Source organism: Neopelma chrysocephalum, unplaced genomic scaffold (assembly GCF_003984885.1).
Source record: "Neopelma chrysocephalum unplaced genomic scaffold, ASM398488v2 Primary Assembly neopelma1_69, whole genome shotgun sequence".
Taxonomy (NCBI): Eukaryota; Metazoa; Chordata; class Aves; order Passeriformes; family Pipridae; genus Neopelma; species Neopelma chrysocephalum.
The window spans coordinates 8,848,846-8,871,546 of NW_020897729.1; the positions used below are offsets into that span (position 1 = coordinate 8,848,846).

At 39.6% G+C, this 22,701-nt stretch overlaps 1 protein-coding gene across 3 annotated transcripts; it reads left to right on the forward strand.

Annotated features, from left to right (window-relative positions):
- The first annotated feature begins 3,065 nt into the window (after positions 1 to 3,065).
- ZBBX (zinc finger B-box domain containing) lies at positions 3,066 to 21,136 on the forward strand. Of its 3 annotated transcripts, XM_027685874.1 has the most exons (18): positions 3,066 to 3,443; positions 3,539 to 3,601; positions 6,377 to 6,464; positions 6,928 to 7,041; positions 8,535 to 8,628; positions 10,272 to 10,320; positions 10,469 to 10,578; positions 13,124 to 13,298; positions 14,049 to 14,169; positions 14,694 to 14,821; positions 15,044 to 15,153; positions 15,473 to 15,579; positions 16,207 to 16,238; positions 17,237 to 17,478; positions 18,276 to 18,435; positions 18,931 to 19,080; positions 20,024 to 20,150; positions 20,861 to 21,136. In XM_027685874.1, exons 3-18 carry the CDS (start codon positions 6,397 to 6,399, stop codon positions 20,931 to 20,933), a joined length of 1,860 nt encoding a protein of 619 aa, XP_027541675.1. In that variant the 5' UTR covers positions 3,066 to 3,443; positions 3,539 to 3,601; positions 6,377 to 6,396; the 3' UTR covers positions 20,934 to 21,136. The 3 variants fall into 3 exon arrangements, with proteins under 3 accessions (XP_027541675.1, XP_027541674.1, XP_027541676.1); XM_027685873.1 differs by lacking the exons at positions 3,066 to 3,443; positions 3,539 to 3,601 and adding an exon at positions 4,099 to 4,205 and having other exon boundaries at positions 14,046 to 14,169; XM_027685875.1 differs by lacking the exons at positions 3,066 to 3,443; positions 3,539 to 3,601 and having other exon boundaries at positions 6,375 to 6,464; positions 6,869 to 7,041; positions 14,046 to 14,169.
- Positions 21,137 to 22,701: the final 1,565 nt, after the last annotated feature.

Below are 22,701 nucleotides of genomic sequence, written 5' to 3' on the forward strand. Positions count from 1 at the left end.
TAACATAATTTATTTAGAATAACGTATTACTTCTACATTCTTTAAAAATGACAGGTATGTATCCCATGTACAATGAGATGCCTTTCAGTAAGGCACTATCATAGAATATTAAAAACTATATTCATGTGGCTACTAAGAACATGGTTTTCCAACAGGAAAGAACATGTTTAAAAACTACAAAACAATAGCCCAAATAAGGTCCAGAATACAGAATATTTTCAGATTGATACACGGTGTGCAAACTCCAGTTCCTTCTCAAGATCAAAAAAATCCATAAATCCATATGTGTTTCCACAGGCTCTCCTGCCTGTCAGGGTAAAATCTTGAAAACTGTACTGTAACCAGGATGATGAAGGAAAATTACTGCCAGACAGATTATACAGTCAAGAAAAACGGTGTAAGTTATTTTTTGCCTCCTAGCTTGCATACATATGGGACAAATGCAAATTTGCCAAATGAAATACAGCTTAGAGTGCATAAATTTCAAACAGATAATACTTTGTACTTATTAAAGCTTGGCTTGGATCACAGAGAGCTTTTTCCTGAAATGCCAGCTTTTTTTGTGAAGATTGTTTTTCCCTAAAGCAGCATCAATTATAAATAATGGTGTAGCCACCAAAACTGGGAGGACAAGACTCGAAGCAGATAAACTGAAACAATCTGACTGATAAAAACTTTAATCTTACCATGCACTCCAGGTATCCTTTGAGGGGATAGTGTGGGAGTTATTGTTTATTGGCAGATACATAAATACTGGCCTGGAAGAGACAAGATGTGTGCACAGATCTACAACTGCACATATCTACAGGGTGGGCATAAAAAGAGCTTTTCTGAAAAATTAAACATCACAAGGAGCCCTGTGTAGCTCTGGGGTCCTGAGCACTAACTAAAGGTTTGTGTGGATAATGGGATAACTGGTATGAAAAGCTATTTGAAGCCTCCTTGCACTCAGTAAGGTTGATTTAGATTTAGCTGCTTAAAGCATGGCACTAAATCAGCAGGGAGAGTATATTGGTTCTTCCAGAGATGAAATCGTGAATAAATAATAAGTTAGAATGAAAACAGAAGAGCCTGGATTCAAAGATAAACAGAGGTGTGTTTTGCAGCGCTTTGGGAATAAAGGTTGAAATGGGATGGAAGTAGCTTATAAAAAGGAGGGAGAGACTTTTTATAAGGGCAGATAGTGACAAGACAAAGGACAATGGTTTTAAACTGAAAGAAGGTTTAAATTAGATGTCAGGAATAAATTCTTTACTCAGATGGTGGTGAGACACAGGAACAGGTTGCCCAGAGAAGCTGTGGCTGCCCCATCCCTGGAAGTGTCCAAGGCCAGGTTGGACGGGGCTTAGAGCAACCTGAGCTAGTGGAAGGTGTCCCTGCCCATGGCAGGAGTTTGGAACTAGATAAGCTTTAAGGTCTCTTACAACCCAAATCATTCTGGGATTCCATGGTTCTATGAAATCCTTGAATTGCTTGCAGGGAGGATGGGCAGTAAAATTTGAGGTCATTCCCCCTTTCCGTGCTTTCCTGGGCATCCCCTACCACTTCTGCTGTGGGGAGAGCACTTCATGCAAGCAGCAGTGTGAGAGCACCAACCACGTATTTTTGTTTTCACTGGATAAAATCCTTTGCACTTATTGTGGGGGAAAAAACACGTAAATAAAGTATGTCCTGAAAACTCAGGGGGTGGAAGTGCTGTGTGTTACTGTGTCTCAGGGTTTGGGGGATCTCACTTCAATTTGGGTAGTGTGTGTGATGGAGCAGAATTGAGCCTACTGGATGCACAGGGACTTCAAGGATCAGCTTTAAAGACACCGAGTGAAAAGCTGAGCTTTGTCCAGGGTGGAAGCACCAAGGGCTCAGCTTTGCTCTCCCTCAGCAATGGAGCTCTTGGGCTGCCATGGAGACACTGCCAGGCTGGAAATAACAGAGCAGTCCCTGGATACCTGAGGGACTAAGCTCACAGGAGGCATTGTGGGCCTGTCGGGGTTGACAGCAAGCCTTTCAGCAGCCTGGCATTTATCAATGAAGCAGTGGACATAAAACGGATTACAGTATACCCCTGAAAGGAGGAGAACACAGCATGCAAAAGAATGTGGACAACTTTCAGACAGGAAGAAGATAGAGAACAGAAATGGACCTCCTGTACTTTTTACAAGTCAGGATGACTCGACAAAAACTGTGTTTAGTAGTTTGCAACCAATCCTGGTGTGTGTATACATGAAAGTACCAATAGCAGGTTGACATCTGGACGGCCTGATGGCCTGATCTGTGTGTACCAATAGCAGGATGACGTGTATGACCTGATGTACGAAGACACCAATAGAAAGTTGACATGTGTGATGTGTCAAAAGTATAAATGTTTGCAACCTGTTACAATAAAGTGATTACAGCCTTTTTGTAAACCTGTCCCTGCTTTGAAAGAAGATTCTATGTCGCTGTACCCGTCCCGACTTTAACAGCGACATGGGCCTAGGGTTTAAATTTTTTACATCTTATGAGGAACAGCTGAGGGACCTGGGTGTATTTAATCTGGAGAAGAGGAGGCTCAGGAGGGACTTCATTGCTCTCCACAACTACCCGAGAGCAGGTTGTGCTCAGGTGTTGGCAGATCTCTTCTGCCACGCCTGTAGTGAGAGGACTGAGGAAACAGCCTTAAGCTGAGGCAGGAAAGATTCAAGTTTTAGGTATTAGATAAAATATTTTCCCAGTTGGGGTGGTCAGGGTTGGCATGGGTCGCCCAGGGAGGTGTTGGAGTCACCATCCCTGGAGGTGTCCCTGAGGAGCAGGATCTGGCGCTGCGTGATGTGCTTTAGAGGTTACAGTGGAAGTGCTGGGTGGACGGTTGGACTGGATGATCTTAAGGGTCTCTTCCAACCCTGACAATCCCACGAGTCCACACATTTAGCGGAATGCGGGCACGGCCCCACGGCACTGAGGGGCTGCCTGTGGTCCCACGGGGCGGCGGTGGCCGCTCCCCTCAGCCCCGCACGAAATAGTCTCTCCCTTGTCCCACCCCCGCGCCGCCCAATGGGCTCTCCCGCGGCCCGCGCTGCCATGGGAACGGCGGAGGCCGCAGGGCCGGGGTTGGGACCGCGGCCGGGATCGGGATCAGGACGGGGACCAACCCCGCGGGTCTGAGCCCTCAGCGCCGCCGAGAGAGCCCTGGCGGTTCCCCTCAGGGGACCCTCAGCCAGCGCGTCCCGCCCCGGCGCTGCCGCCCCTGCCAAGGGCTGAGGGAGCGCCTGGGACAGGTGGAAGCGCCCCCAGATTGTGCCCGGGAGTGCCCTGCCCGCGCACAGCTGGAATTTGTGTTCGCCTCCCTCACCGCTCTTCATTCCCCACCCCCCCCCACGGCTCTGTAGTCTTAGGTTACAGTTCTGGGCACTTCGCTTCTTCCCTGCGCTTCCCACCTTTCATCGGTCTCGGAAAACTGAGCCTCGGTAACGAAACAAAAACCCCAACCCCACCGCTTTGCTGCAGGGCTTTTAAGTCTTGGTTTTCTGCTTGCCCCTGTGCACTCTCTCTGTTTCCCTAGAGCTGAGTTTTCCATCCGGACCGACTGCTCTGCACGCACTAGAGCTTGAGAGAAGCTTTAAAGGCAAGTACTGACTCTGCTCCGATTATTCAATAAATTTATTATATAGTGCCCCACCTGCTGCTCCCCCTGCTCTGCTTCCTCTGGGCAGATTCTGCAGCTCGCAGAGCACTTACAGTAGCTGTACAATGTGGATAAGGAGGCATTTATCTCCAGAAACATACTCGGTAATGTGTTTTTTCTTTTTTAATAGACTGCTTGGAGAGATAGAGACCATTCTCATGTCTTCTTTGTTTGAAGTTTTTTAAAACACAGTTGAAACCAGAGTTCTTGGTTAAGCAGGGAAGATTCACCACTCGTGGAAACAGGTGTTGGCTTTTCACAGTCGTCAAGATATAATACGTCTTTCCAAAGTGGGGTGAAATCTCAAACTGTGGGAAGATAACTTAGGGAAAGTGTCCTTTAGCTGTTCTAATCTGGGTTTCATGGTCTGACTTGGTGTGTGTTGTATGGCATTAAACATAGAAATAGATAAGTGGTTTAAAAAGTTTTTGTACTGGTTGGTGCATGGAGGATATGAATTTATCCTGAGAGACTGAGATTACATTGGCATACCTGACTGCTGGATTTAGACTGGCAGATTAACAAGGCAATCAAAGTTTGATTGGTGGGGTTTTTTCTTTCCTATGTTTTTTTCTTAAATATCATTCTTTTTCCTTTTTTTTTTTTTATTTTGACTAGTTAGTGAAATGTTAAATGTTTGGAAGGACCAAAAGTCTGAGCATCTCAGTTGTTGTAATTAACAGCAAATGGATGGGGAGCAATGACAGACAAATTCTTTGTTACACTTAGAATTCTTCTTCAAAGGAAAGAGTTAGGTTTGAATTATTGGTAAGTGGATAGGACTCAGTGTAGCATGAAATCCGTGTTCATGGTTACAATAATTGGATGTGAGCTATTACATATACAGTAGTATCCCTTCGGATTTTATGGGTTTATTGATGTGAGAAAGCTGTTGGAATTTAGTCTGCGCCAGTTAAACTCTTGTAGTTTGAAATAAACTGCCCCCATCTTCAGCTGTCCTTGAGTTATAAACCCATCTTTAAATTGATTGGGAAGAAACGTGAGCTAAGCTGAGATACAGGGTGTGTGGAATTTGGGTTCATTTAGTTATGCAGGCTTTAAAGTTAAATTAAATTTCATTTAGCCAAAACACCAGTGTTTGTTTTGTTCAGTGGCATTCTATATCCATTAACACAGAGGAACCTGCTAGAATGATGAAATTTGAGTACAGGGTGTGTAGAAGAGCAGGCAGAAAGGATGTGGCTAATTAATGCTTGATTTATTTATGTTGATGAGTTGCTTTACTGTTTGCCTCACTGGCAAATTGTGTTACCTATTAGTGAGAGAAAAAGGATTCATTAAACAAAAAGCAGACAGGAAAAAATGGAACTCCTGTCTGTATTTAAATTATGAGGTGGACTTCCCTGTCAGTCCTGAGCACCCATCTCATGGATACTTAAGGATGTTTTACAAGCCTAGGGTGCATATTTCCCCATGGGGTTTGTTTAATTGTTTGACTGTTACAGTCTTCGTGTTTAACAACTGTTCTTAAAAAAATAAGTTTATACTCTAATAACTATTAAATAAATTCATGTCTATCCCCTGTTACTTTCAACTTGAGGCTTTTTTTTCCACCCAGTATTACAGTGTTCCTGAAAAACAGGGCCTTTTATCTCTGATATTCTCACACAATACCTCTGATATTTAACTCTGCTATTATCACAACTTCTAACTTACCTCTTTAAAATATTCCACTGGAAGCAAATGTTTAAAGTTAATAAAAGAATACGATTTATGTGAGTTAACTACTTTCCCTCCTTGAGCTTGCTATGCTGGCCTTTTTTTTTTTAACTTTTTTTTACCTCTTTTTTTTTTTTTTTTTTTATATAATTTTACCTCTTTTTTTTAAGTTTTTTTTTTTAATTTTTTTACTATTAAATATCCTTTGGGCTCCCTCAAACCCAGTGTTCCCTTCTTCTGTCCAGCTGCACTAGTCCTGCTAGCACACATTTGCCAGAGAGGAACTTTCTTCTATTCAAAGTTAATAAAATCTTGTTTTATCTTAGAAGGTAATAAAAGAACAATTGTTTTGACATGATGTTAGGATTGAGTGGTTTGTTTTTTTTCTGACACAGTAAGAAACATATTTTGTGCACACATTCTGTCAGCACTGAAATGTCATTGTTTCAGGTTCTGTGGCACCAGTTTGGACTCTGTGCTGGATGAACTTGCTTTTTGGAAGAGTATTTCACAACATGGGAAAAAAAATGTATTGAAATACCATTGTCTTGAAGTCTTGAGAGCAGGGACTAACTCTGCTCTGGGAGTTATTGTATTTTGTATTCCTTTGTATCAATTTGTACATGACAGAAGGAATTTATCTTCCCAAGTCAGTTGAGATGCTTTGACTTCATAGCCATTGGTACAATTTTCTCCTTCTTTGTGCTTTCTATGGGTCTCGTTCATTTTTATGGTTTTATTTAATATTAAACTGCTTGCATTGAACTTTAGGGAATTGCCCAAATGAAAGACAAGAAAATCTTTTCCCTGGTATCATAAAAGTAATAAAAAGGTGGGGTTTTTTCCAGTTAAATTTAATTTAGAGTTGCTCGAGGATTTTATTGGTACTTCATATAAACAAATTCTGTGCTTCATTTTTCTCACCTATACGTGAATATTTTTGGATGTTTAATGAGTTTTTTACTGTTTTAATTTCAATCAAATTCCCATTTCAACAGGTTTCTGACTGTAGATTATTGAAATTCTCTTTTTCAGAAGAAGTTATACTGGGTGTCATGAATATCAATGATTTTGTGATACTCCCAGGCTCAAAAACTGGAACCTCAGTGAGATTAAAAACAAAGTAAGTGCATTCTGTCTGATTGGGATTGAGATGTGTTGTCTTCACTTTTAATAACTTTTAATGCAACATTAATAGAAAAGCTTATTTGTGCCACAGCAATAAGAATCATGATGTGTTTCTTTTCTAGCATTTTCCTTATGCTTTTATCCTTAACCTTTTCATAGGCTTTAATTTATTTTCTGCTTGAGTGAAAGGTTTTATAACTCTGTATATCTAATGTATAATACAAACAATACTAAAGAAGTCACTGGGATGGTTGATTTTAATATAATTAAACAACAAACCTTTCTGAGCACACTTTGGAGTATCCCTGTCACTGTCATGTCCCTTTTCCAGAACTGTTTTCAGTCTTGAGGGGAGATAGAAAAGTGACTTTTTTTTTTTGCTGCTTTAAACTTCTTCAGGTACCTCACTCACTTTCCTGTAATTTCTGATGAATATTTTGCTGCTTTAACTCCTCCAGAACCGTCAGAGAATTGCAGTTGGAGAAAGAGCAGTTAGAGACAGAAAACAGAGAGATGGAGAAGAAATTGCGGCAACTCCAGTCAAACATGAGCAGAGAAAAAGCAGAGAGAAAGTAGGTGGAATTCCTGTATGGGAAAATGGAATCCAGTGAGATGCTCCCTCCACACCTCCCCCTGCCCTAGATGGGTTCTCCTGCAAAGTTTGGAATTCACAAAAGTGTTCAGTCTCTCCCAGTGATAAACTTGCTTCCCCATGGCTTTGTTACTTTTAAACTCACATGTGACATTCAATCCCTTTTCCCCCCTTTATTCCCTCTCCTTTTTCTGCTCTCTGGCTGGATTTGTCCCCTTAATTTTAAAGCAGGAGACAGAGAATAGTTTCTCTTGCACTGTTTTAGTCTTATTTCTGCAGTTTCTCAGAAGGATTCTGTTCTTAACATTGCTTTGATCCCGTTTTTTGTGTGCCTGTGTAGCTTCAGAGCTGCATCTCCTTTATTATGGGAAACAAGGCTTGGAAAGGAAGCACAATGGAATGAAGCAAATGCTGGGATGGAAGTTTAAATCTCTCTGACTCACTCTGAATGTTGGCAAATCCCTGCAACATCTGCTTCCATTTCTTTGCGTTTCTGCCCGATGTGCTGTGTCACTGGAGATGCAAAAGCCTTGGATACCTTGGAGCCTTGGTGCTGCTCAGTTTGCAGCTCTGACAGTGTTTCCCTGGGCTGCTGAGGCAGATTTCCAGATAATGGGTGGCACTTGGCCCCCCATATTGTTCTCATGTCCTTAGACCTGCAAATCCTGGTTGTAGTGTCATGGTGAGCTCACGTGACAGGAGCAGTGGGAATCACAGAATGGTTTGGGTTGGAAAGGACCTGAAAGATCTTCTAGTTCGAACCTCCTGCCATGGGCAGGGACACCTTCCACTAGACCAGGTTGCTCCAAGCCCCATCCAGCCTGGCCTTCATCCCTCTTCCCTCCTCTGTTTTCCTTACTCCTTGTTTGGTTTGGTTTGTTTTGCCCTATGTTTGTTTTTCTGTAAAACAGAGCAGGTTTTACATTTGAATCCTTGCTCACTATTCCACAGCATTGTGTTCTGCAGTGTCCTGAAGCTGAAAATCACAGTTTAATCTCCCTTAGTCTTAAATTCTTCCCCTCCATCTTCCATGTTCATCATAGCAATCAAATCTAAATTGATTTTATCACTGAAATCAGGTGTTTGTTCCTGACTTATTAAAAGGTGCTGCATTTTAGCAGTGCTGGATGAAAGCCCTGGAGTAAGTTGGGACAATGAAGACTTACCTAAGGTGTACTTCTGTTTTTATTCTTCTAAAACCAACCTGAGATTTCCTCACATTTAAAAGCTTAGACCAATCTCAAAATCAGTTCTTTCTTATACATTTGATATATTTACTGCTGTTAAAGTAGATGTGAGGCAGGGTGCAGTGTGGAGGAGGTGTTTGTGTTTTGGGGAATCGATTATCCTCTAGAGAAGTATTTTATTTTTGTGATACTCTGTTCATATTTAAAAACCTGAAGGAAAAGCTTTATGTTTCTCTTGCTTACAGAAGACATAATTTTTGAGTTTTTTCTTGCTCTTGGTTCACAGGAAATTAAGTCCTTATCACTGGAAATCTGGACAGGCAGGACCAATGACAATCCAAGCCCGAGTTTTGTCACAAAGTAAAGAAAACTGGAAAAAGGTATTAAAGTACATTTGCAAGTAAAGCTACTTAAAACAAAACAAGATTTAAAATTAGATTTATGCTGCAGAACATGGGAATTTCAAATACTATAAAAATAATAAAAGGTTAAGCACCTTCTGAGTAAAATTCCTCACTGTTTATTTTCCATGGCAAACTTATGGTTCCCTTTGAGCTGGAGGAACATCAAGTTCTCTTGGGTGATCTGTTGTGTTCTTAATTATGACAGGCAGCAAATTATCATTGCTTCTACAGGTTTAATATTGTAAGAATTGAAAAATGTGTTTTCTTTTTAATATTCACTCAATGGGGTATTTTCCCTTATTCCCTTTTGGAATAGGCAAGGACAATTTTAGAAAATATTCAGGGTAAGGCAGACATTTGGGAATGGTAAAAGCTGGTCAAATTTGTTAAGTAGCTGCAGACTGAACCTTGTAGGGAATGTTATCACTTCCAACTGTAATAAGCTGGTCTTAACATTTCATTCTTTGGTGAAATTAGGTGTATTTTAATAGCTTAGGCTCTTGTCCTTGAGGCTCTGTACATCATGGAAGCAGGTATTAGGTGTGTCTGTCAACAAATAATGTTCACAAGTGCTGGTAAAATCCTAGTTGTGATAACAGAGCTTATATTCTTCTCTTGTTCTGTGAAAAATCTGTAGGGGATCCCGAAATCCAAACTAATTCAGCTTAGAGATACTTCCTCTCTGCTTTAGCAGGCACAGGATGTGTCTGGAGAGGCACAAATTGGCCTGAGTGGGACTTGAAAAGAAAGTTTTCTCTCCTGCTTTTTTTCTGGCAGCCGTGCTGTGTGTGCTGGGTTGAAATGAGAGCTGTTAATTAACACAGACCACTTGGAACTGGCTGAAACAAAGCTTGGATAAGTCTGGAGAGAAAACCAGACAATGACAACTTCAGACTGAGCCGTCACAGTTGCTGTTTGATGCCTTTTGAAGCAGCAGCAGTTTGGCAAGAAGGTCCTCTCAACCAACAGACTCAATTCCAATAAAATGAAAAGGTTTTCTTTAACCCACCTCCTTCTCTTTCCCCTTCTCTGAGACGAGTAACTCAAAGCTGTTGCTGCTTCAAAAGACATTAGATTTCAGCTCTGATGGCTGAGATGGGGCAGAATGTTCTAAAGGGTAAAATTATAGCAAGGGGTGAGTGAGGGCCAGTGAGGATTCAGTGTGGACTCTGCAGGGAAAAAGTGAGGAGCAATGATGAAAATCATTAATTACTGGGATGCCAAATCATGGAAGGGTCATGAGGAGAAGCAGAATGAAAACAGGCTGAGACTTCCCCCCTCAAACAGGGGTAGGTGTGAATGCAGGTTGTATGTGCAGAGGACATCACTGTTGACATCTGAGTTTAGGTCACTGTGGTTATGCAAGTTCTGCAGTTATGGAATGTTCTGGAGAACGTTCCTGGCTGGGCAAACAAGGACAACATCATTTCATGGCTGGGGAGGGAACGTGGTCCCAGCCTTCAGGGCTGTCATGAGCAATACATGGAGTTTTCTCTTCCTATACATGCCTGGCTGCTTTCTTAGAACCAGCAACATTTTCATTCTATTCTATCAAAAGTTACTCTTTTATTTATTTTCATTAACATCTTAAATATATGTGTATATATTCTTCCATATAGGTTTCTTCAGGAAAAGTGAAGTTGCAAATACTCAAAGACCAGATTCAAGGTAAAGACATCTTTCTTAACTAAATAAAATTTCACAGTTTTCTGGTAGATTATCTATTCTTGGAGGTTGCTGCAGTTAAGCCATAAAGAAATCAGAGACTGGAATACTGGATTAGTTTGTTTTTTTAATGGTTTGGGTTTTTTTCCAGAGCCAGTGAAAGAAAAATTTAAGCCTGAAATGGAAAATTCTGTAGCACATAAGAACTCTGAAGTGGAGAGGGTAACATGTGGACTATCTGAAATTAAAAGTGTACTGCTGGTAAGTGAAGGGTTTAAAAATTACTCTCCAGCAACACAATATAATATGCATATAAGTTTTTGAGTATGGAGACAGACATTTATTATACATTGTTATATGTTGTAAAATGAATTACCTTGGGTTTGTCCAGGCTGAGGTACCAGAGTGACCATGCAGCAACTTCAAAAGAGGAGAAAACTACTTAAACACTTGAGATTAATTTGATCCTACATTAGTTAAATATCTTCTTTTTCTGGAATTGAAATCATAGTAAGAGTTTTTCTCATCTGTTTCCTAAAATACATTGGTGATACCCACATAGGCTTTGTCTCTGTGATAACTATTTATTGCCCATAAGGGAGGTTTTATGCACTGATCTCCCTGAATGCAAGGAAACAGATGAAATGATTTTATCACAACTGTGACCAGTTCTTTAACTGGCAACAGCTAAAGAATTCCTTTAAGCTGTATTTTTATTAATTTGCACAGCATGTGAACGTGACTGAAGAAGATTCTTACTTACCTAAAGAACACCACTCTGTGAATAAAATGAGACGTGTGGTTACAGGCAAATAGGGCAGAATTGAGTGGTCCATGAATATTTTGTAGCTCTAAATACTTTGATAAGGACCAGGGCACGTGCTGAATTGTGGCTGCTTTCCAGGCTGGCACTTGCTATGTTAGAGTGGAAATTATTGTTATTGAGTATGAGGTGATTTATATTTAATAAATTTTGCCTTTCAGAAAGTATAAATAGGAAACCTGGCCTCCAAAGTGTGGTGTAGCTTCATACTACTTGATTTTTGAAGTAACTTTTGTTAATAGAGTAGTTCCACTCTTCAATAACAAAATAAAAAGTATCACCTCACTTAGAAAGATCCCCCCTCCCCGACCTGTGGGGTCATGCTGTGATTTATTTCCATTGCTTTTATGGCAAATTAAACCCGTTGGAGCTGCTAACACTCAAAACAGATGGAACAGATACTTTGTGTGTGTCTTTTAATGTCTTTCCTTACAAAAAAAGGTTCCTGTGGATTTGAAGTCCCTGGCATCAGAGCCAGTGGGATTTTGCTGCTTTAATTCTTTTTTTTTTTTTTTTTCATGCCCTCTCCTCAATTTCGTTAATGCTCACCCAATAATGAGTAAATACCCCAAGTATTTACTGGGTAATCCCCACGCGCGCGGTTTGGTTTTTCCCAGGGGGTTTCCAAGGAGCGATCCCGGGAGCGGGGCTGCAGTTCCAGGGATCTGCGCCAGGCGGAGCTGCGGCCCCGCGGGACGCCCCGAGCGTGGCTGCGGTCCCGGAGCGCTCCCATCACCCGGGGGAGGGGGGATAAATTGGGCTGGAAATCCTTTCTTTCATGATGAATGGAGCGACGATTTGCTTACCCCGCGCTAGGTGAAGGCCTGCGTTCTTTCGGGTGCTTCTTGCCGATCCCAGGAACAGTAAACTCCGAGCCGTGCCTATCCCGCCTTGTAGCGCAAGGATCGGAGGGAAGTGCGAGAGGAAACAGGGAACAGCTTTGCAGAGTGGTTCGTGTGTCTGCAGGCTCAGGGCGAGTCGCAGGGACCTTTTAATGTGCAACCAGCAGCTGCAGAGTCGCTGGGTCGATCGTGGCATAGAGCAGGTGGAGGGGAGATATGAGCACGTTCTGCTTCTGTACAGGCTGCTCTGACACTTTCTCATGGCCCTTTCTGCCTGTGCCTTTGCTGCTTTTCTGGTAAGAACATCCCAAATCTTCGTTCACAAAGCCTAGCCATGGTAATGATGATGATGATGGTAAGAACATGTGCTCTGCTTTGGGATTGTATGGCCAAAGGATTTTTCCTTCTGGTCTCTCTGTGGATGAACATTAAATATTTCTTGGTTTTGCTTGATAATCGTTCAAGAGTTGGTCGTCAAAATTTTCCACTCTAGTTTTATTTGTTCTAATGAAGGTTGCAGATCAGCATAATCCCAGTGTAATGCTTGTTATTCTCCTTTTGTAGCTATTTTCAGTCAATCTCATCTAGTTCTGCAAAGTTTGGACTTCCCTGGGCTGCTTTTTTAATGTATGAACTGGTGTTCCAGTTACTCCTTAGGAACATTTTCCTCTTATTGACCTCTACAGATGTGCTCCTGTCTGCTGTGAAGCTTCAATGAGTAGAACTTCATTAATAAAGTACATAGCTCATAAATTAGTTTAAATGAGATGTGGTGCATAAAATGCTTCATTTAATCTGTTCTGTCCATGGGATGTGAGCCATCCATGGCTGTATATCCTGTGCATAGGGTGTGGGTTATCCATGGCCACTGCTCTCTGCTATTAGAAGCATTTAAAAGTGGATTTTTTTGGTGTGTCTGCTTATACAGATTTCTTAGTTTTTCTTATTTAGCTCTTGACAGAATGTTCCAATTTAGTTGTGAGCAAGAGCACATAAAACTTGAGTGATCTTGAATTCCAGGGTAGTTTGGCTGAGCCCAGGAAACTGAGTGTTGCATTTCCACAGGGGACACTAAAAACATTGCTGGGGAGAGAATTGTCGTCACCAGTGCTTTGTTAATTATGTCGTGGAACTGATTTAGGAACCACCCTCAGAATCAACCTGTACAGGCCCTGGAAATGAGGATGAAGGATTATTGTTAAATGGCTCATATAACGAGGAAGAATCTGCAAAGTCTTTCCAGGAAGCTTTGCTTCAATGGAGGAAGGGGAATAGTGATCACAGGGACCAAGTGCCAGCCAGTGAGGTGCCATCAGGTAGGATTTGTTCTGTTTTAATTGCATTTTAAATACATTAAGAACCAATTAGGTGAGATGGCAGATTTTTGATTGGTGAAGGGAGATCTTCCATTAGAGTAATAAATGCGTTTTCTGAGTTTTTCTCTCTGTGTTCCTTTATCAATAACAACAACCTCTTAAGGTTTGTTTTTTTTATCTTAATAACATGCAGGTTAATGTTTATCCCAATATTTGTACTCAGCTGTGGCATTGGCCAGATTTTTCAGCTCATGTCCCTTTCTCTGGCACTGTTTGTCACATGACACTTTAATATGAACTGCAGTGCTCAAGCATAAAGTCCCAGCTTTTAACTGAGGCAGGGAATGTGCAAGGCTCAGGATTTTGTGTGTTCTATCAAAGTACATTTCTTGCTTAATATTTCTTTGTCCCAATGAACAGCTGCAATCAGCTGAAGAATGCATGGAAAAATGGGGGAAAAAATCCTCTTGTCTGGTTGGATTTGTGCAAGCTGGTCTTGTTCCTCTAGTCTGTGGATGGTGTTTGTTCTCTCTGTATTTTTTGTACAAAATAATATTATACTGACTTTTCTTTTTTTCTTTCCTGTGATATGGTGGGATTTTTATCTGCTGGCCATTTAAATTTTGGAATTATGCAAAGGCTCAGTGAGGGGTAGACTACCAATATGTTGTTCATTCAAGAATAATGTAGGTAAATAACAAGTTTATAAGCCTGAACATCTGTATATATTTTTTTTAATAATTCTAATAGAACCTGTGGGAATTTGTGAGGTCCAGACCAGTGTTACTGTTCTGGAGGAACCTGTCCATGTGGAATTCAAGCAGGATGGCCTGAGCTACATGGAGAAACTCTTGCTTAAGAAATACAGGAGGTATTGAATGGAAAAAAATCAGAAATACTTAATAGCACTAACAAAAATCCCCTTGAAACTTCTAACATATTAGATACATTATCAAGAGTTTAGGGGAGTGTATGCAGAGTGCTTTATTTTAATAAAATAACCATCATAGCCTGACTTGATGGTTTAATGGTTCAGAATTACTGCAGGGGGAGTATTTGGAGGGATTCTCTTTGCTCTCAGTTTACTGTAGAGTTTGAAGACTGATAATGATATTTGGTTGCTTGATTTTCTGGGGCATTTGCTACAGGAGTTTTATAGAGAAAAGGAAGCACAAGCATCAGGATGCCTTTAGAAATGTTGCAGGGTTGTTTTGTTACTCACTGAGGTGCAAGGTCATCTCAGTGAAATTAGGAATAATTAGCTGTTAATACAGCTGGAGTAAATAGTGGGGTGGGGTTTTTCCTTTTTTTTTTTTGTTTTAAGGACTGTGATATTATATATATATATATAATGTAATTATGACTTTTTAAGATTGATTTCTTCTCCTTTTTCAGAACTCCTGTTGATCAAATTCCTGACAGTTGCATGACAGATTTAAAGCCTTTGCAAACCCTGAGTGTCCATCAGGCTGTGACTGGAGGAGCAGGAGAAGGAGATGATGATGATATGGATGACTTTTCAGGTGTAATAAGTTTCTATTTATTGAATCTAAATAATATCTTTTTTTTTAAAATTTATTTTGCTGTGATTGCTGAACAGCTACACACTTGAGAGGATTCTGCTTAAAGTAACAATAATGAAAGGAGAAATCTCTGGTACTTTAAAATAAATAAAAGTTTGCATTTTTATAAGTGTAAGTCAAACAGGAAAAAAATAAATGCATGAAATTAATTATATTTCCTAGTTGAAGAGATGAAGAGATTATGGGCATCTCTTTTTAAAGTGGAAGAATCCAACACCACTTCTGCAAGTGCAGAGTCAGAGTCCTCTTTGAAAATTGAGTTCCTTGATGATGTAAGTGTGTATTGAAGGAATTCCTGAATCTTCAGTCATCTGAAGTGATTTTTTAAAATCTTGATAAGTTAAATATTTAAAGGATTTTAATAAATAATTTCTAGTATTAAAAAAATATGAGTTTATCTTTTCCATACAAATGTGGAAAATTTATCTTTCCGAAAGTTCCCTGTGTTTTTTCCTGTTCTGTCCAGGGACCTGCACTATATAGAAATTATACAAAGATGAAAATTTCAAGCTTTTAATCACTTGAGTTACTTGACTTCTTCTTTAAATTTTAATCTGTTGCTGAATATGGATGTTTTTGTTTTTTATTTAGTCTCACAGCACAGACTTGGAAGAATCATCCAACTATTTGGTGGTGGAAACTGGGGCTGAGGGAACGAACAAACAAGGAAAAACTGAAGCTCTGGAGCAGTGTGGAAGGTGTCAGAAATGCAGAGATTCTGTGGAAGAGAAAAGGAAATAATCCCATCTTCTGGTTTAGTTACATCCCTAAGAAAAGGGAGCCTTTCTTTGCAGTCAGTCACACTTTTATGAGTCATTGATACGTTGTTTTAAAGCCACTACAGAATATTAATTGCCTGTAATTGGAGAGGCATCACTTTGAAATGTCTTCATTTGGTTCCTTTGATCGCTCCAATGTCAGCCCATGTAAGACACAGTTCTTTCCATGTGCTTGCCATGAATTCCAGGTAGAATTTCTCTTTTCTAAGCTCCAGCCTCAGCAGAAACAGGAACTCAGATACAAAATCTGTCATTACTCAGTGTTGTGCTCTTTTAAGATGTTCTCACTTGACCAACTTTGTAATTCCAGACAAAAATAGGTCCTCATAATTAATGACACGTGCAGCTCTTCTGATCTGCCCACATTGATTAGCTGTGACTTATTTTGCTATATTTTATTCTTCTGCTCTTTCCTCCTTCCCTTTCAAAGCTGTTCAGCAGTTGCAGACCAGACCTTTGGCGAAGAGAAAGTGTATGAGAAAGTCTTATTGTCATTTAACTTCCACAGCTGACACTCAATGTTTTTTACCTTTTTCCTCTTGACAGAAATCCTGTTTCTTCTCAAGAAATTTCTCAAGGTAAATTTGGAAAGTTATTATTTGTACAATAAACCTAAATGTGTACAGTTTATCATTCTCATGTAGGGTGTGGGAGTCAACTGTGATGGTTGTCTGAAAAATAATTAAAGTTAAATTATGTGCCCTTCTCTGAGCTATCAGGTCCCTTGATTACAATTTGATGGGCTCTGAGAGCAATTTTGAAATGATGGGTATCACTGTGACAGAAATCTTGCTTCTCTGAGCTTGTATTTGAGGGAGAAACTAACCCAATATGAGTTGGATACTGAAAATAAACCCATTATAAAGCAGCTCATCTTCAAGTCAGTTTATCTGTGTTAAATCTAATTTATAACATGTGTGCTTTTGATGTATAAAAAACTTTTATGTAGGTTGAGAAACTGTATAAATGATTACCTGTTCTGCATGACAGATCATCATTTGTGTTTAAGTAATCCAGTTGCATGTCAGGGAAACCACTGTGAAAATCTGACAGCTTTGTTTTGTGGCACTCCTAAGGAGTCCCACAGATCTTACTCTGTGTCCTAAAACTATGTAAAAAAACTGTCACTTTTTAAATATTAAGAAATAACTTAGAATGTAAGGGTTATTCATTTCTTGTTCTTGCAAGTCCCAAACATTTGCTCCAGCACTTCAAGACCTGGCACTTGTTCTCTTTATGTTGAGTTCAAGAAACTGCTCGTTTAAGTCTTCAAATGGGAAAAAAACCAAACGAGCTGACTAATGAGATGTGATTTCTGTGCTTTTGTGGGCACAGGGTAAAAAATAAAATGCCTGTGCCTTGTGTAAACAGAGAAATACAGCTTGCAGAATCATTCACAGCCTGATAGGATGGATTTCAAACCATTATACTGCTTTTAAGGACGTTTTATGAAATTGCTGCTATTGCAGTTCTTTAATGGAGGTTTTACATTCGAAGTTCACAAAGAAAACACAGTGGACTTGCAGGTTATAATTCATATTTCCATTAAAAAATATACCTGTTTTTGTGATTGTAGAAAAAATGGTTGTCTGCAGTCCTCTGGAAGGAAATGCAGTGCAAAAGGAGAGTATTAAACCAGAGACTGGGAGGTCACTGGGCTTCTGGGAAGCACTGGAGGAGATCTCCAACCCTACTGAACTAAAGAGCAGCAAACACCTTGAGACAGAACTGCAGGAAACCAGGGAAGAGTCACAGGAACTGGGCAGTGTCTGTAACAGTCACAGCTTGGGCTTGCCTGTAATTAAGAAATCTTCCCCAGTAAGTTATGATGTCTAATTGTTAAATAGATAAAGGATGTTGCTTAATCTGCTTTAGCAGGAGGCACCAGACCATGTTCCTGAATTAGCTGAGAGGTGGGGATGGTTGTGTGGTTGCCTTGCAATACTTGACCACTTCACCTTGTTCTCCTCTAGAAACTCCACCCCAAAGCCATAAAAGTAAAGTTTTAGTCAGAGGGTTGTCTCTGCCTGCCAAATATCATATGTAGGGGATGAAGGTCTCTCTGCTTCCCACTTTATATTGCCAAATTTCTGTTAATGCTAAAAAAAGCAGAAGAAAGAACAGTCTGGTCTCAGACAGAAAAAAAAAGGTGGTGTTGGGGAGAAGCAGCTCTTACCATGTTAAAATTGAGGTTACTTCACCTCTACTCAATGACCAAAATTGTAGGTACTCTTGTCTGACTTAAATTCCTCACATGTTCTTTGGCTGAAAGTAAAATTAAAAGCAAAAAATCCTAGAAAAGCTTGGGACATAGATTTGAAGTCCTTGTTAAACAGTGATTGCTCTGATTGGTTTCACTTTTGTGTGCATCAAAGAAAAACTGCTTTTCATGTCCCCAGTGAAAGAACAGACTCAAACTCTCACAACATGAGAAGTTTTTTAGGATTTTAGGGCGTATCTTGTACAAAAACATCATCCATGTGAATTACAGCAGGCTGCCAAAATCATTCCCAGTCCTATAAAATGAGCATTTTATTAATCTAAACTTGCAAGGACAACTTGTGAAAGTTTCCTCTTTCCTTTCCTGTCTCTGATGTCTCTGTGTTTTATTCAAGCTGCAGGATGTAGCCAGAAGACACAAATCTGTTGCCACGTGGTATCGGGGACTCGAAGGTTTCTTTGGGGCAGCTGCAAACCCCAGACAAGGAATTCTGGGAGCCCCTCCTTCCCTGTGTGCTGCCTCCAGCCCTAGGGACAGTAGCATCCCTTTTCCAGGTACTGGCATGTGAATAAAATCCTCAAAAATACACATTTTTATCCCTGTTGCTGTAAGACATCCTTCTCTCCATGGAACTTCCATCCAGTTTCCTTTTGGAAGTCATTCAGGGTTAAATCCTGCCTGCACAGACTGGAGTTGTGGAAGGATAAAATAAACTTGCTACCTTGAGGTAAATTAGATCAATCCAGTGCCATAGATTGATATACTTATAGATTTATATAATTACTTCTATTCCCTGACAATTTGGCTCCAGGAGGTTCCTCTTGCTTTTAATGGTGTATAAGAAACAACATGTGAAATGGTTGGTGAACATTATTAATTTGATCAAGTGTATCACTTGAAATTAAGCTTTTAGTGTGTTCTGTATGGGTAGAAAATTTGTTGCATGGCTTCTTTACATCACACACATTAAATGCAGTAAATGTAGGACCAGTGAGTGCATATTAACACAAAACCTGCCAATAATTTCCTCTGGTAATTTTTAATTTCAGGAGGTGGACAGTGGGTTTCTGAAAGGAGCTTAAGTGACTATGCTGAGGACTCTGTAGTTCAAGGTGTCTTGGAAAGGCAGTTGAACAAACCTTCCAATGTGTTCAGGGCTCAAAATAGAATTTCTCCTCAGATGGGAGTGTGGAGGTCAGGTAAGGACCTACTTGGGGTCATTTTTCTTATGTAAAATGTAGACACACTGTCTTTGATGACTCTGAATTTAGGTCATTTTTATATCTTCTTCTTATGTGTTTTGGTACAATGGCTTATATCCATGCCATTGTTTTCATAAAAATGGGCTTTTGAGTTAAAAATTACCTATTTTCAGTTATCACTACTAATTCTTTTTATTGTGCTTAGTTTCTACTTCTGTTTCTACTCCATTGCTCCCCTCTTAACTTGAATATTTAGAGAATAAACTCTTTAGCACAAGTTTATGTATTACTGTGTGTTTGCAGTCTCTGGTGCAATATGGCTGTGATCTAATAAAGGATTCCTTTGCTACTGAAATAATTATTACATGAGCTAAAAGAAACAAGGGACCAAGAAATGCACAACTACATCTGCACTTCTTTACCTTTCTCAGTTTCAACTGTCTCCATCTCAAGAAATGTAGTTTACATTATGTCTCTCATCATAAGCAACCAGTTTGGCACTTTAATTTAAATAATGCTGTGTGCAGGAATCAAAACTGTCAATTTTGAATCCCAGAATAGTATTTGAAAGTGTCTATCTTTTATTCATGTTATTTTAAATCAGGAGAAGGAACCAAAGTTTTAAGCTTTCTGCACACAATCAGTGTCTCCCTTTCTCCAAATTTGTGGCATTGTGCATAATATTTAAATCATATATATTTCTTTTCTGAAAGATGCTTGTGAAGTATGAGGTGCTACTTTCCAATATATTTGTAACCTTTTTATTCACATCTATAAATTCACAATCTTCAGCAAAATAAGTTTGTAGTGACAGTCTTCATCAGCTGGAGCTGTTTTGAGACATTTAATGGCAAGTTTTTGTTGCTACTCTGGGATTTTTTAAAAATTGATAGTGTAGATCCTGCATTTTTTGTTTATATTTGTTCCTAAAACATTTCAGGTCCTGGAAAACATTCCAGCTCAACTTCTGAAGATGGAACCTTCTCCTTGGAGAACATCTATGGAAATACTACAGATTTCCATGACAACCTGGAGCTAAAAGAGCAGGATACAGTTGATATTTTTGGGTAGGTTAAACTTGCTGTGTTTTAATGATGTTTTAAAATGCTTGATATGCCAAAAATCACGTCAGAACTGAAATAAAATCAGTCTCAACTTTCTAGTTGTTGCTTATTACAAATGTCAGCGTGATCTGTGTTGTACCTTGCTGTCCTAAACCAGTTCTCAAGCAGCTCAGATTAAGAATTAAGGGATTTATTTTGTTGTTATAAATCTAAATTATAAATTTTGGGATTGTGGGTTTTTTTAATGCATTAGCACTGAGATTGATAAAATAATCTCTTCAAAATCACCTGAATTCTTTAGTTTTAAGGTACTTTGAAAAGCACAGTTGTGAGCAGGTGAACCAATAACCTTTAACTCATCATTATCCGTGATTAACCTGTTATTTTGGACACCGAGGAGATGACTGGAAATAGGGAAGTTCCCCAAAGTTCTGTGTCTCACTGGTTTCTTATATGATCTCAGAACTAGAAGGAGTCAGAGAGACACTGTGAGGTTAATTATACACTGTGAAAATTTAGCTGATTCAGAGATTTGTGACAAAAACTGAGGGGAAAAGTTGAACACAGCAGCTTGTACCCCGTGTGTGCTGGCAAAACCTCCTGCAAAAGCTATTTTTTTGCCTTTCTGTTCTACATATGTGAACATTTGTCACTAAGGCTCAAAGCAGAGCAACTTGAGGTGCTGAAAATCAATGTGGTGTTTTTTTTTTAAGGACCTGGGATGAAAGCCAAATGGATGAGGAAGAAATTCTGGAGGATAAGCAACAGGTTCTTGCATTACAGTAAACACGGAAAGGACTCAATTCTCTCTCCATCTCTGTGTGTCACACCAAACCAAGAGGCAGAAGAGGTGTTTTGGGTGCTGCTCAAGATATTATTTACTAAGGATTATCTTGTGAAGTTGTCAGTAAAACTCCTTAAAAATATCTTGCTTTTGGTTTTTTTATTAGTCCGAAGAAACAACAGAATAAAAGAAAACTGGTCTTGTGCTTCTTTTTTTTTGTTTTAGGATTGTTCTATTCTTTTTTTATTCAATAAAAGTTTTCTTTTGGAAAATTCTTATGGAATTTTGTGTCTCCAAATGCCAAGCTGAGAGGTGCCAAAGAGGGATTATTATTATTATTAGTGGAGTGTTATGGAAATTATAGTTTTGAAATTACCTTAATGGTGTTTTTTGGCAAAGTCTTTAGGATGCTCAGGCACAGCAGCATTCTTAGCTTTAAAGTTCTTTTTCCCTTCATCATGTTCTGTTTGAATATGGCTGACACTTTTTCCTTTTATTAATTTCCTCCAGTCTGGTTTTTAAGGTGATTTTCAAAGCACCTTAAAAACTTCCTCTCTCAGTTTTAATAAAAAATAGCAGGGACAAAGATTTCTGGGAAGTTTGGAAAGTGGGGTTCATTAAAAGCTTTTGTCTGAAAATTCTTACCCATTTAGGGGTAAATTGCCTAAAATTCATGGTAACTGTTGTTCACAGACATTTTCACATAGAAAGAGAAGCTTTAAATCTTGCTTTTCTGTGTTCAGAGGTGGCAGGTGCCCTTCACTGACCTATCAGTGGAAACATTCCAGTGCATTATTTGGGTTCTGGCAGTTAAACACATATTGGTTTGTATTTTGCCCACACCACAGGACTCTGATGGGTTGTCTAACTAATATTAGACAGCACAGTCATCTTTTCAACAATTTCTTTTACAGGAAAATCTACTTCAGCAGCCCTAATTCACAGAGTGGAGCCATCGGGCTGAACAGACCATTGATTTGATTTCCTGCCTCATTTCTTGTCCTTAAGGTGAGGGCATATTTTCCACCTCAGTTTTCTTTACAGAGTTCACTGTAAATTGGTGTTTTATTACAGGAGTTCTGTGCCAGAAATGGGAAGAATGGAATCCCAAGGCAGGGGTTGTGCTTCGGAGATTAAGGCCAGTGCTTTTCTGTCATGGCTGTAACCTCCTCTTTCTCTTTGAGTTACTCTTCCAAATATTCCTGTTACACTCCTTTCCCTCACACAGCAGGCTGATGCTTCCATGCTGTTCCCAACCTTTTTATCTGGAAAACCACTGAAGCAGGTGCTGCTGCAGAGTGTTCCTGGAGCCCCCAGCAGGCAGGGGACTCCTTAGGGTTTGTACTTTTCTGACATAACTAGAAAGTCACTGACTGCTTTCAACATCTGATTTGAAAAGTTTTCCCTTCCCATCCCTTTTTCCTGAAAGAAAAAAAAAAATTGCTTCTGATAATACCTCTACCAAAATTTGGGCGAAAAATAAGCTTCCTTCAATGTATTAGTGGTTTAAATATATCTTTGGTTTATATTCCTGGGTTTAACATGCTTGAAGATTTCTTGTGTTGTTTTTTTTTCCCCCTCACCATAAATTGTAGTGGTGCAATTGATATCCTAAGTGGAAGACCAAAAATTGCAGTTTTGTGGTATGTACTGCTTGTTTTCTGTTGCAAACAGAACAAATCTAGTGTTGAAAGCTGCTTATTATTATGAATGTGGCTTAATGTACTTCTCCACATGATCTTTGGTTTGGGTTGGAAGGGACCCTATTCT